The sequence below is a fragment of the Carassius gibelio genome, chromosome A17 (genome assembly GCF_023724105.1).
Source record: "Carassius gibelio isolate Cgi1373 ecotype wild population from Czech Republic chromosome A17, carGib1.2-hapl.c, whole genome shotgun sequence".
Classification (NCBI taxonomy): Eukaryota; Metazoa; Chordata; class Actinopteri; order Cypriniformes; family Cyprinidae; genus Carassius; species Carassius gibelio.
Window position 1 is genome coordinate 26,140,072 of NC_068387.1, and position 14,760 is coordinate 26,154,831.

Here is a 14,760-nt window from a genome sequence, read left to right on the forward strand (position 1 = left end):
ATATAATCATAATATATTTTTATTAATTTATAATCTTTTTTTATAAACTAAAATCTAATTTATAAACTATTATCTTAGTTTAAAAAAAGAAAAAAAAGTTTGCTTTATTTAAAATAAAAAAATAAATAAAAATAGGACCATTAAGATTTTTTTTATATATATATTAACCTTACAATTTAAACAAGCATACATTTTGTTTGATTTTAGCACTAAATTTCAATATATTTTTTGTGTTTATTAGATATTTTGGATGAAGCTCTCTCTTGTTGTGGGTTTCAGCACTGACACGTTTTGAGCTCTTTAATATTATGCACATTTGCAGAGTTTGTAACCGTCTTGTTTACAGTAAAATCAAGACTTAAAGACTAAACATCTCTTGGCACACAGTCGATTACATCATGAGCGCCTGCAGCTGTGAACGCAGACGCTGCTGATGGGATTAATAATGCATTTCCATCCGCTCTGACTGATCATAATTATAAAGCCCAATATGAACATGCAACATAGTCCTGCACTTTCTTTCAAACAGCAGCTTTTAATGTATTCAGGGGGACATCAAGTAAATATTTGAGGTCAAAATAATGTGAGGATAACCATAAAAAAGTAACTGTAATCTGATTATAAATAATCTAATCTAAGTACACATGAATTGTACTTGTAATTAGATTATATTTCATTTTTAAAAGGCTTGTAATCTGATTAGGTTAACTTTTAATGGATTGCATTGTTATATTATTAACACTATGGTGTGTAAATTATGTACAGTATAATTTATTTATTATCAATATCGGGTTTTTTTTTCGTGGTGCCTTTTTAAAAAACATATACTGTGTGTCACACCAATTAGCTTTGAAAATATTTACAAATATATATAAAATAGTTTTTTTTTTTTATCTGTGCAAAACACTGTCAAAGATGCTACATGGTAGCTAGGGTGTGGTTCCAGTTGTATTTTTCACTTGTTTTATGGTCCAGCTGGACAAAACACACATTCGACTTCACTTAGGTTTGATCACATGGCTATCGGTTTAAGTGCTAGTGAGGACTGACTTGGTAAACACCTCGAATAATTGATTCTCAAGGGGATTTCGTACACTTGAAGTGCACAGACTGAGGTTTCCATCATTGATTTGTACCCACAGCTGCTGAATCAATTCTACAGTCACAGGACGAATCAAAAAACATGTCCAAAACATCTTGTTTACAGGAAGGTGATGCTTAATAGTAAAGCGCATGAGTTCAAAGTATCCAGTTCAACCCCTGAATAAACAGATTGTGTTTTTTTTCAACCAGTCAAACTCTAACATAATCCTGCACTTTCTTTCAAACAGCATCTTTACTGTATTTACTGCTCCTCAAATGGTTTTGCTTCAGTTTTCAGCGACTTGTGTTCTTTATTTTACAAAAGCACAAAAAATTCAAACATGAGTTTTATGATTGGCATGACCTGTTTGAGCCAAATATGCATTATTAATAACATTACATTTTTTTAAATGACAGATTTAGTGTTTTTTAAACCAGTCAAACTCTTTCAGTGTCCATATTTAAGAATTAAAGTTTTTTTTACATTCAGGTGAATATGCAACTTGCAAATGCAATATTCCACGTTTAAATTAAATGGCCATTTTTGCACAGGTGTTGTTCATAAAAGTGCCGTTTGAATGCAGTTTTGTATCTCAGTGTTCGAGTTGCACAAATTTCTCCCATATATTTTCTGGCAAGTGCTGTAGCAGGTCAAAAAGCCGCCGCTGAAAATAGAGCAGGGTTGTGTAATTCCTGCTTTTGACTTCAGTAGTCAATAAAGAAGCCTCCATCATGTTCTGTACAGAGAGTAGCAGATATTTAGAGAACGATGATGAATAATACAGATCACTTCAAGGCCAGAAGAGAGTGAAAATGTGTTGCTGTGAAGCTGCTAATGCCTGAAAAATAACCCTGTTTTGATCTGAATAAAACCAGTTAACGGAAGCACAAAAGTCTGCATTGAGTCAATCCTAATATCTGATTAAAGCAGGATTAAACAGTGCGCTCACCTTAACTAAACTATAATTTCATTACCTTGCCAGCTTGTTTTTAATCAAGTCAAAGTGATTGATGTGCTGCTCAGTTTGGCTTATATAACACACACACACACTATTTAACCCCTCGTGCAGTGAAATGAAGTGAGTGTTCATAGTTGTAGGTTGTTTATTTACCTTTACGGTGATGTCTTCTACACCTACGGTACATCATTTGTCGTAAAAATGATCGTATATAGGGATGCTAAAAGTCTCCAGAGCATGTATGTACAGTACTAAACAATACATTTACATGGATATTGTGCACATACCTGAGCATCGATACATTTTCCTCTAACAAAACCAAACTGGTTAACAGGTTTGGTGGAAATTCATGCAAGCTTTTAGTGTAGTTATTTTAAAAGCTTGTCCCCCTCCCATCCCAAAAAAAAAAAAAAAGCATGGCTGTTCAAATCAAGGCATTGTGCGCAATGAACAGTCAAGTTTTCACCTGGGATGAATGCTTCTTATACAATTCAATGCAGTTTTAAAGTGCACGCTCCCAAAATAGTCTGCAAGGAGATGCCGATTATTAAGGCAAAACAAAATCGGTTATATATGAAGGGTTAAACACTATCGGAGTCTCTGATATTTATGCATCGGTGTCCATCTCGGCCTGTGGACCAGCAACAGTCTTAACCCCTCGCTTAGGTCTTTCTGTGCCGCTCATTTGACGGAGTTTGTCTGGAGTCGTCCTCGAGCGACGTCGCGCGGCGCGCTCGTCCCCGCGCGTCTCCGCCGGCGAGGGTCTGCTCTCCCCGGGAAGGCTGTGTTTTCTCTGCAGTCTGGGTGTGTGAGATGTCGCCGGACGCGTGTGTGTAGAGAACCGCGCGTTGGGAGCGCGCGCCTTTGGAGAGGGACGCGTGCGTCGGCTCTAGAGACGCGTTGGTGCCGGTGGCGTTGATGGGGAGCGGAGTCGCCCGCGTGCTGTTGCTGTCCGTCCCGTTGATGCTCGCGGTGGTGGGGGGGCTGGGGGTGGTAGTGGGGCTGTTTGACTTGTTTGGAGACCATATGAGGCTGTAGTAGATGGCCAGGATGATCGCGGCTAGAGACACGGATAGAACATAGGCGAACACCGTGGCCAGTCTTACCCACTTCTTATTGGTCTTTGCAGCCATCTTTGCCTTCTTGTCGCCGGTGTAAGTGGCTGGCTTGCCCCTCTCCATGTTGGGCATGTAGTCTCTGTCCCGATTGGCCCGGGTTTTCCCTCGATGCTCCACGACTCCGTCCGTTTTGAAGGATGTTGAGGCTCTTTTACGCGCGGGTTAAATCGAGTCGCGTGCGTCCATTGCGCTCGAAACGTCTCAAGAATCCTTCAGGATCATGCTGCAGCTCAATGTGGAGGATGATGATGGTGGTGCTGATGCTTCTGGTGTTTTCCAGCATCCAGCGAAGCTTTTTCCCCGAAGGCTGAGATGTTTCTGATCCAAATATCATGGGAGTGGATTAGAGAGGGGTGAAAATGATGAGACGGATCATACTGTACGCACATCTGCGCGTGCGAGTGTGTGTGTGTGTGTGTGTGTGCGTGTGTGTTATTCAACTAAAGAAGAGGCTTCATCAGCTAAAAATACAGGAGAGGAGGAGGAGGAGGCTCTTAAAGGACCAGCGGAGACTGAAGAGAGAGAGAACGAGTTCATTCAAGATCTGGTGACTCTTTATGATAACTTTCATCAAAAATGCTTTTGAAAAATATTATAACATGCTTAACAGATCTGTATGAGGTGCATTCAGATAAGAACACATTTTATTCATCAAATATTATATGTGTGTGTGTGTGTGTGTGTGTGTTAAAATGTATCATTTTAACTTATTGCACTAAAATAAATAAATATAATTTAAAAAAATGTATTTTAAAAGCAAAAAAGTACTAAATATGTCAAAATTACACAGTAAAATTAATAAAACATTAAAATAAAATTTGAAACGGAAATTATTAAAAAATAACGCTGTTTAAAAATATTAATAAAAACTACAAGAGAATCTCAGTAATAGCCAACTAAAATAACATTATCTCAGATAAGTTTTTAAGTAAAAAAAAAAAAAAATTACACATTATCTTTTATTAGTGTATATATATATATATGATGTTTTTATATTACAAACGAGAATATATTAAATACATGATGCATGATGTTTGTTAAGTGCTTATTCATAACCTTTATTAAAGATTACCAGATTTTGATTTAGATGAGATTAGAATGTGATCTGTCAATCAAACAATATATCCCACTGCTCAAACACTACAAAATAACATGCAGAATAATATTATTTTAAATACATATTTACAATAAAGGTCTAATATGTTCTGTGTTTTAATCAAAGCAGTATATTGTTGAAAACATTATGATATAATATTAATCCGCATCATTACTGTCTTATAGATATCGTTCCATTAGCGCTTTTGATTAATAATGAATCTAAATATGCAATGAATATTTGATATGAAATAAGAAAGGCTTCTGATGGTTTATTTAATTTACATAATTCATAGATCCATTCAAACAAATCTCCTACATTATGAATTCTGGCTGTATTTTTTATAAAATTTTATAAATAAAGTTTTTATGTTTTTAATGTGATAATTCCTTTTTTTTCTTTATTTTGGATATAAGCAAACTGATTGAACATTTGCAGTGAATGTAAATGTTTGTTTAATTGAACGTGAAGTGATGTGGTCTGAACATGCAGAATCTCTGACCTCTGACCTGAGTCAGTAATGAAGCTGTTAATTGTGGGGTTTGGACAGATGATGCTCTGTCCTCTGATGCCACAGGACCTGATTGATACCACGTCACCTGGAAGTGCTGCTGCATGAGCCAATCAGATTTAGAGTTTATAATCCTGCACCATGATGTCCTGCTCTGATTGGCTGGCTGGTAAGAACCAATCACTGCCGTCCAGCTCTGATGGCTTTGAGACAAAGGTCATGTGTGCTGAGATCACACTTACATACTCAAAATCTTCCTAAACATGCATGTTTATACCTAGAACGAATATATTTTGGTTTATTACAGTATTTTTGATTATAAGTAATTCATTAATGTTTTGCCAGCGGGCATCACTAACATTTTGTTCAAATAAAAATTATTCATATATTAAATAAATGATTGTTTGTTTTATTTTTTTATTTTTTGTTTTGTTAGACATTTAAAATATATTTAGTTTTGTATTTTAATATTCTTATAATGTTATTTTATTTCTGTGATGCTCCGCTGTGTTTTCAGCATCATTCCTCCAGTCTTCAGTGTCACATGATCTTCAGAAATCAGAATAATATACTGATTATTATCAATGATGGAGACAGTTTTGCTGCTTAATATTTTATTGGAACCTGCGATACTTTTTCCAGGAGCCTTTGATGAATAAAAAGATAAAAAGAACTGCATTTATTCATAATAGAAATCTTTTATAACTATATACTCTATACTGTTCAAAAGTTTGCGGACAGTATTTTATTTTATTTTATTTATTTTTTTGAAAGAAATTAATGTTTTATTCAGCAAGGATGTGTTAAATGGATAAAAAGAGACAATAAATATTTATATTGTTAGAAAATATTTCTTTATTCATCAAATAATCCTGAAAACAGTATCACAGGTTCCAAAAAATAAAAATACAATTAAGCAGCAAAACTGTCATCAACACTGATAATAATTTCTGAAGATCATGTGACACTGAAGACTGGAGGAATGATGCTGAAAATACAGCGGAGCATCACAGAAATAAATTACACTTTAAAGTATAAAAAAAAAATAATAATAATTTTTTAAATGGTAATAATATTTTACAATATTACAGCTTTTTTTCTGTATTTTTGGTCAAATAAATGCAGCCCTGATTAGCAGAAATGGCTTATTTAAAAAAAAAATAAATAAACTTTTAAAATCACATTATTTTTAAGCAGTTGAAGTCTGTGTCACATCCATATTTGGCTAAACACATGTGTGTATGTAAAATAGTTTCTGTGTTCTTTACATCTTTAATATTCTGTGAGATCACGGACTGTCACTGACATCACTGAATCATGTAATATTAATGAACACAAATCTCTGTTTAATGTGATGTGCTCATGACGGTTCTGCTGGTGTTCTGCTCGTGCGGTGCTGTGGATGTGAATGGTTTGTCCTGTAGTTTCGGGAACAGTCTCATGTTAATGTGCTCTGTGATGATTTCCATGTGTCAGCTCATATTTGACTGTTAGCCAAACGACGTGAACGTCCTTCTGAAGCACAGTCCAGATCTTTCGGCTCATTCTTCTCTCAATCAGTGAATCAAATGAACTTCACATGTCCACTTTTGATTAATGAATTAATATAGTAATGATTCTAAACGTGTGTGTGTGTGTGTGTGTGTGTGTGTGTGACAGACCCTTCGGAAACCTGTCAGTGAGAGCCATGCTAATATTTACATATTCTAATCTTACATCATTAATAATGCCAAACCCTTGTTCACTCAGCTTGCCTTTAATAATCAACACTGAACAATCGCTCCAGTGACAATAATAGAATGTTCCTTCAAAATGTTGCCATAGAAACATTGTTTACACATTCTTTAAATGTAACCACCTGTTTCGGAATGTTCAGAGAACTTTCAAAAGTAACGTTCCGTAATTGTGACAAAATTATCAAATGGAATGTTCCTTTAATGTAATGGAAACATTACCAAAACACTGTTAGAAGAGCGTTTTATGAGTTTGCTTAGTATTTAGGCCTTATTTATTTGAATTGTATATAAATGTGATGTTTATTTGTCAATCAAACGTAAAAAAGTCAGATTTCTGTAAAAGGACTAATAAACTGAATGTGTTTTAAATAAATAAATCACAGTTGTTTTAATCTAACTTACTTACTATTAATTATTCCATATTTTAATTAAGTTAATTCTTTTTGACTGAAAAAATACATTGAATTTAATATAAATATTTATTAATTTAATATGTATTTATTTTACAATTAACTGATTTACGCTGATTCGAGACAATTTGAATGAACACTTTTTGAAAGTATTATTATTTCAATAAAATCGCAAATATTTAGTTCAGAAACTTGTTTTATTCATGTATGAATGATAAATATGCATCACAAATGTATTAGTCTGTTTATGTTAAAAGTGTGGAATACACAAAAACTAAATCTTAAAATCAGGGCTAAATATAAGTCTTGGCTTCTGGATTCTTATGTTCTTTGATTTTTGAGATGCTTGAACCCAGAGTAATGGTTGAACCTGAGCAGGGCGGGTCCGAGCCGCTCTTGACGCTCATTTGCAATGCATATTGAAGGCGGGACGTCCCGCCGGCTCATTTCAGCCCAGTTTCCCCGAAGTCCTTCATTCTCACCGGGGACAATGAGTTCAGGACTGAAGCTTTAGACCACTTTACTGTGGTGACCCGTCCAAAATGAACCGAAACCGCATCACACTTCAGGAACCTGATGTCAAAGACTATCTGGTGAAGGGGGACAGGTTCACAAAATGGAAAGAAGTAAGTGGATGGGAAATCATGGTTAGGACGTTTAGGACCTCATTTGACATTTTCAGTGTTTAATAAATAGAGCCTCTTTGACCTGTTAGATTTGTGTTTATAGTTTATTTCTGAGGTTTATATTCATGCTGAAAGATATTTTATAGCTGTTTTATAGGTTAATAATCTAAACTTTTCACAGGACTCGAAAAAAACCACACCGGTCACCCTGAAGATGGATCCGAAAGGATTTTACCTGTTCTGGGTCAATCAGAGCAAGGTAAGATATGAAAAAAAAAATAATAATAATAATAATAATTTTGTTTAAAATTTTATTTGTCAGCTTAACCATATACAAAAAAAACTTCTTTTTTTTTATTTAATGGTTTGATGAGAATATTTATTCACCTCTTACATTGACGCAATAAAAATCTTTTTTTTAGCTAATATATTTTATTTAATTTATAAGAGCTTTATTTGTCATCTGAACCAAAATCTACTAAATTATTACGTGAAATCCCACTTAACTCATACTGTACTATGGTGATAATACCACAGTATTTTAACATTTACCTTGATCCAGTCAATAATAAATTAACAAATTATTTAATTTGAAATGTATTAGATTTTTATAAATGTACTTTATATAATTTTATTTATTTGAATTTTTTAAGTATATTTTCAAGTAAATTTTTTTTATAAAATTAAATCTATTAGATTTTTTTTTTAAAAAAAGATGCCTATGTAGTTTTTATTATGAATATATTTTTAATTTTAGTTTTATTTATTTATGTATTTATTTTAATTTTTAAAATGTATTTATTTTTATTCATTTTAGTTAATTTTTAGCTTGTTATTTAGTAGTCGGCTTGGCAGCTAGTTGAAATAAAATTATTTTTCTTTGCTATATTTTATTTTATTTTATTTAAAGTCACAAGATTGTATGTTTTTTTGTTTTAGTGAAATATAATAATAACCCTCATTTGTAACTGGCATTCACAATCACGAAATCACTACCAATAAGTAATTTGGTGCAATAGCTGAAAACTCATAATTTGATAACGTAACAATTATGTATATATTTTAGATTTTAATATATTAAATCCATTTTACAAGGCCATGTCTGTTATGAGAGCAGCATCATGATATTCATATCTGCAGGCCTCCAGTGTGTGTGTGTGTGTGTGTAAACATTTATGTATATTTATTTCACTTTTAGTAGTTTAAATACAATTTAAAAAAAAAGTTTATATAATGTTTTTTAATTATAGCTTCATTTCAATTAACTAAAATAATTTACAATAGTTTTATATTTTAGTCTAAGTTAACAACAACACTGCACACAACATCATGTGATTTATAATGTCTTGTTAGCAGTTATTTTTCAATAATAATAATAAAAAATACATTTATTTCTTATACAGTAGTGCCTTTAAAAGTTGCTTTATTTTCAAGAAAGCTTACATAAAGGAAAACACATCAATATAAGACAATACACTATAAATTCAACAAGATATAAATCACTAAACAATACAATAAAAAACTATTAGTGTCCTTTGGGAGAGAATGTTCATGCATTGCACCTGAAGATGCCTTTTTTCTAAAGCAATGTGAAATTAAACACTTGCTCGGTTCATGCAATCAAACCCATTTGACCTTCACCCTTCACTGCTTGAGCTACAGAGATTGTGCATCCTGTTCTGTGCATGATCTGTGATGTCACATCCTGTGTCTCTCTGTCCCGCAGGAAACTGAGTTTTTGGATATTGCCACCATCAGGGACACACGAGCGGGAAAATATGCCAAGCTCCCTAAAGTATGTGTCCATGTCATGTTCTGTGTTTTGTGTTGCGTAACTTTTCATCATGACTAAACAGACGCAGCGTCACTGTTTGAGTTCATTGTTGCATTTGAGTATTTGTGTGAATTTGCCTTGCAAACAGCCGAAACAATCACATCATCAACTACAGTCAAGTCATGAGAACCCATGACACACAGCATGAACATATGAACACACTCACAGTTCTGAGCACAACGTTTTACATGTATGCATTTATCAGATGCTTTATCCCAACAGACCAGGAGCATTTTTGACATGTTTTCAGTGCTATTAGAAACATCAACATATCACTGTTGTTAGATCAATTATACAGTGATTTTCTTTGTCTCCCTCCACACACACACACACACACACACACACACAGCTGTTGACCTCGTGTTTCTCCCTTCACACATTTGCATGAAGCTGGATTTGTTTGCAGTTCTGGGTTGATCTTGTTCTTGTTGATGGCTCATCTATGGAAAGCAGACGTCATGCATGAGATTTGATATTTGAGGGACTTTCAGAAATCTGTCCCTCTTTTTGGCCAACGCTTCTTATCTTCCTCTTTCAGCATCCAAAGGTCCGTAACGTCTTCAACATGGATTTCCCTGACAGCCATCATCTGGCCAAAGCGCTGACCATCGTGACCGGACCAGACACCGTCAACCTCACTTACCACAACTTCTTCGCTGCTAAAGAAGTGGCTCAGGTATCACACTCCACACACCTGCTTACCTTTAAAACACACACTGCACTGCATTTCACATTACATCGAAAGATGGGTGGATGGATGGATGATAGATGGATGGATGGATGATAGATAATAGATGATGGATGGATGGATGGATGATGGATGGATGGATGGATGGATGGATGGATGATAGATGGATGATGGATGGATGGATGGATGGATGGATGGATGATAGATAGATAGATAGATAGATAGATAGATAGATAGATAGATAGATAGATAGATAGATAGATAGATAGATAGATAGATAGATAGATGGATGGATGGATGGATGGGTGGGTGGATGGATGGATGGATGGATGATAGATGGATGATGGATGGATGGATGGATGGATGATAGATAGATAGATAGATAGATAGATAGATAGATAGATAGATAGATAGATAGATAGATAGATAGATAGATAGATAGTAGGGGTGTAACGGTTCACAAAATTCACGGTTCGGTTCGATACGATACACTGATGTCACGGTTCGGTTCGGTTCGGTTCGATACGTTTTAGATACAGCAAAATGTAAAAACATCTCAACTTTTCAGAATGCCGCAAGCGCACCGCGGGTCATGTGACAAGAACCAACCAATCAGCTTCATCCTTTCCCGTAACAACGTTGAGAGCTCAGCCAAGATGAAGGAACAGCTGATCATAGTTGTATATGGATTGCAATTTTGAAATAAATTTAGTAGCAGAGCTACTGCAAGCGATTTTTAGAGCTGCAAATCCATTTATCCTTCGCTGAAATTTCCGCGTCTCATGGAGAGAGCACGTCATTGTTGCTCAGCAAAGACAGACGCCTCATGAGCGCTTCTGCCCGAGCGCTTTGGAAAGGAGGAGAACGACATACCGTTGTTTTTTTATCCACCACTCTCTTGCCATCACCATTATAGCTTAAAGGGAATCCAAAGTGCACCCAAACACCAGACCTGTTGGTTATTGGGGGATCTTCTCATTTCTAGTCTGTTAAACGCATTGGCTATTTTGCAACGAGCCTTCAGCGCGTACTGAGTGAGCGAGCGCCTGCTGAGTAGCCTAACATAAACATATAAGATGGTGTTTTTTTCTTCTTCGGGAGTGTCAGGGGCGTTGCCTGTTACGTTGTTTGGGTTATTGGGCTACCTTGTTGAACGCATATCATTATATTTCTATCTCTCTCTTTTTTTTTTTTTTTTTCCAAATATAATTAATTACTCCAACGAACCGTTCGGTATACATAATGCGTACCGCGTACCGAACCGAAAGCGTCGTACCGAACGGTTCAATACGAATACGCGTATCGTTACACCCCTAATAGATAGATAGATAGATAGATAGATAGATAGATAGATAGATAGATAGATAGATAGATAGATAGATAGACGATAAATGATAGATAAATGGATGGATGGATGGATGGATGATGGATGGATGGATGTATGGATGGATGATGGATGATAGATAGATAGACGATATATGATTGATAAATGGATGGATGGATGGATGGATGGATGAATGGGTGGGTGGATGGATGGATGATAGATAGATAGATAGATAGATAGATAGATAGATAGATAGATAGATAGATAGATAGATAGATAGATAGATAGATAGACGATAAATGATAGATAAATGGATGGATGGATGGATGGATAGATGATGGATGGTTGGATGGATGATGGATGGATGGATGTATGGATGGATGATGGATGATAGATAGATAGACGATATATGATTGATAAATGGATGGATGGATGGATGGATGAATGGATGATAGATGATAGATGATAGATGGATAATGGATGGATGGATGGATGGATGGATGGATAGATAGATAGATAGATAGATAGATAGATAGATAGATAGATAGATAGATAGATAGATAGATAGATAGATAGATAGATAGATAGATGATGGATGGATGGATGGATGGATAGCTAATAAAAACATCACAATAATCCACAGCACTCCAGTCCATCAGTGAACATCTGGAGAAGACAAAACCTGAAACACATCCAGCATGAAGATGATTTTAACTAAACTAGTCCATAATAACACTTCCTCCAGTGAAAAAGTGTTCTGGTCTGAATCAGGAGAGAAATCTGCACAGATCAAGCAGCGGTTAAACAGCTCTACACAAATATGTGGGTGATTTTTATGATAGAGACAACAGCAGATGCACATCTTCACTGGAGGAAGTCTTATTCTGGATTCATATTTGAGTTAAAATCATCTTAATGCTGGATGTGTTTCAGGTTTTGTCTTCTCCAGATGTTCACTGATGGACTGGAGTGCTGTGGATTATTGTGATGTTTTTATCAGACTCTCATTCTGACGGCACCCATTCACTGCAGAGCATCAATCTGTCATGTTTTTCTAATCTTTGCTCATTTCTTTCTGGCACAGACGTGGGCAGACGACATCCTGGCTATAGCTTATAACACTCTGAGAGCAAACGCCTGCAGACAGTTCTTCCTGGAGAAAGTGTGAGGATCTTTGCTGTCAGTTTGAGACTATGACATCACAAATATTGATTTATATTGATTTATGTCTTCTTCATAGCTACGTCCGCCTTTCATTGCAAACCAACAAAGATGGGAAAATCCCTGTTAAAAAGTAAGAAAAAAGATTACATTTTAATGTGACATAATATTTATACTTCAAAGAAATGCTGTTCTTTTGAACTTTCTATTCGTCAAAGAAGAATTCAGAATAATTAAATATATCGGATCATGTGACACTAAAGACTGCAGGAATGATGCTGAAAATACAGCTGCGCATCACAGAAATAAATTACATTTGAACAGATATTGACACAGAAAACAGCTTTTTGAAATTGTAATAATATTACACAATTTTTACTGTATTTTTGATCATATAAATGCAGCCTTGGTGAGCAACAAATTCAATTTTTGATTAGAACAGCATTTGGAAAGTTAATATTTTGGTAGGTAAAGTGATACTTAATATCTTCTATCTTCTAATCTTTGGTCTCAGTATCTTTAAGATGTTTCCAGCAGACAAGAAAAGAGTGGAAGCAGCTCTGACCGCAGCAAATCTCCCCAAAGGAAAGGTGTGTGTGTGTGTGTACTGTATGTTTGTGTATATGTGTGTTTATACAGTATTTAACCATCACTCGTCTTGTGTTGTTAGTTCGACACCATCAAACCTGATGTGTTCACTGAAGCGGCGTTCAAGACCTTCATTCTGAATCTGTGTCCCAGACCTGAGATCAATGAAATCTTCACGTCCTTGTGAGTGATCGCTCCATCGGTTCATTCGATCGTTTGATCTGATCATTGATCTGTGTTTGATTATGACCCCTGTAGCACCAAGGGAAAGGGCTTCATGACGAAGGAGATGCTGGCCAAGTTTCTGAACGAGAAACAGAGAGATTCACGTCTCAACGCGGAGCTGTTTCCACCTGTCAGACCCGAACAGGTGAAGAATCTGATCGAGAAATACGAGCCCAGCTCGTCCAACGCCAGCCGCGGTGAGTTCAGTCTAATCAGTGACTTTTTTACAAAATAAATAGATAAAAAATAATTTATATATATCATCTGAGATGCAGTGTTATTGATTTAATTAATATTTTAATAAAAAAATTATAATTCATTTAATTTAATGCTTTATTTTTTATGTTTTCAGTACTTTTTTTGTTAGATTTTATGTGCTTTTTTCAGTGTTTTTTTATTTATTTATATAGCTTTCATTTTCATTTTATAATTTTATAATTTTATAATTTTATAATTTTATAATTTTATAATTTTACAATTTTAAATTTTATGATTTTATAATTTTATAATTTTAGAATTTTAGAATTTTAGAATTTTAGTACTTCTGTCAGTTTCTAGTTTTGGTATTTTTAAGTTTTTAAGGATTGTCTTGATCTACTGCCAACAGTTTTTTTTTATTTTTTTTACATAAAATAAAATAAAACATTTTTATTTTAAATAAAAAAAAAAAAAATAAAATAAAATAAAATAAAAATATTATTCTTATGTCTGCTGTCTTGACCCATTGGCAACAGTTTTATTTGTGTTTTAATCAGAAACATCACTAAATTTTTATTAAAAATAATTTTCTTCATATAAAAAGTAAATTTTAAGAAAATGTTTATTATTATAAAATTTTAATAAAAATGAAAAATATAAATATAAAAACAAGTTACAAATATTAATAAAAACTAGATAGAAATTTAAAAACATAACTAATAAAATAACACAACAAATGTAGTAAAACTTTATTTTCTTTAATACACAACAAATATAGTAAAACTAACTTATATTACAATGTAAAATCTTAAAATATACACAAGTTAAAAAATATTAATACAACTAAAATATAATGTTATTTACAATGATATACACATTAAAAAACATAACTAATAAAAATGACAATAAAACACAACAAAATTAACAACTTTAACTTAAAATTTAAATAATTAATAAAATATTAATATATAACATAACATAACATAACATAACATAATAATTAATATATCTGTGAAGTATCAACCTGTATGTAAATGTAAATGTAAAGTTTATAAAATATACAAATATAATATAATATAATATAATATAATAATTAATAGATCTGTGAAGTATCAACCTGTAATAAATGTAAAGTTTATATAATATAATATAATATAATATAATATAATATAATATAATATAATATAATATAATATAATATAA

The 14,760-nt window shown here is 33.7% G+C and overlaps 2 protein-coding genes across 3 annotated transcripts in view; one reads left to right on the forward strand and one right to left on the reverse strand.

Moving 5' to 3' along the window:
- Positions 1 to 2,169: 2,169 nt before the first annotated feature.
- LOC128031422 (putative transmembrane protein INAFM2) lies at positions 2,170 to 3,577 on the reverse strand. Its single transcript, XM_052619678.1, has one exon. It carries the CDS (start codon positions 3,230 to 3,232, stop codon positions 2,705 to 2,707), a length of 528 nt encoding a protein of 175 aa, XP_052475638.1. The 5' UTR covers positions 3,233 to 3,577; the 3' UTR covers positions 2,170 to 2,704.
- A 3,555-nt stretch (positions 3,578 to 7,132) lies between these two features.
- The window catches only part of LOC128031331 (1-phosphatidylinositol 4,5-bisphosphate phosphodiesterase beta-2), a 33,101-nt gene continuing 25,473 nt past the window's right edge, over positions 7,133 to 14,760 (forward strand). Inside the window, exons 1-9 of one of the 2 annotated variants that reach the window (XM_052619520.1) lie at positions 7,133 to 7,539; positions 7,721 to 7,798; positions 9,266 to 9,334; positions 9,912 to 10,049; positions 12,470 to 12,549; positions 12,626 to 12,679; positions 13,061 to 13,136; positions 13,217 to 13,317; positions 13,393 to 13,556. In XM_052619520.1, the coding sequence (XP_052475480.1) occupies positions 7,456 to 7,539; positions 7,721 to 7,798; positions 9,266 to 9,334; positions 9,912 to 10,049; positions 12,470 to 12,549; positions 12,626 to 12,679; positions 13,061 to 13,136; positions 13,217 to 13,317; positions 13,393 to 13,556 (844 nt within the window). In that variant the 5' untranslated portion in view covers positions 7,133 to 7,455. The remainder of the gene's footprint in view (positions 7,540 to 7,720; positions 7,799 to 9,265; positions 9,335 to 9,911; positions 10,050 to 12,469; positions 12,550 to 12,625; positions 12,680 to 13,060; positions 13,137 to 13,216; positions 13,318 to 13,392; positions 13,557 to 14,760) is intronic. The other variant, XM_052619519.1, reaches the window with a different exon arrangement.

Excerpts from the sequence above, each read along its gene's own strand:
- LOC128031422 (XM_052619678.1), bottom strand. The coding sequence starts at position 3,232 with ATGCCCAACATGGAGAGGGGCAAGCCAGCCACTTACACCGGCGACAAG.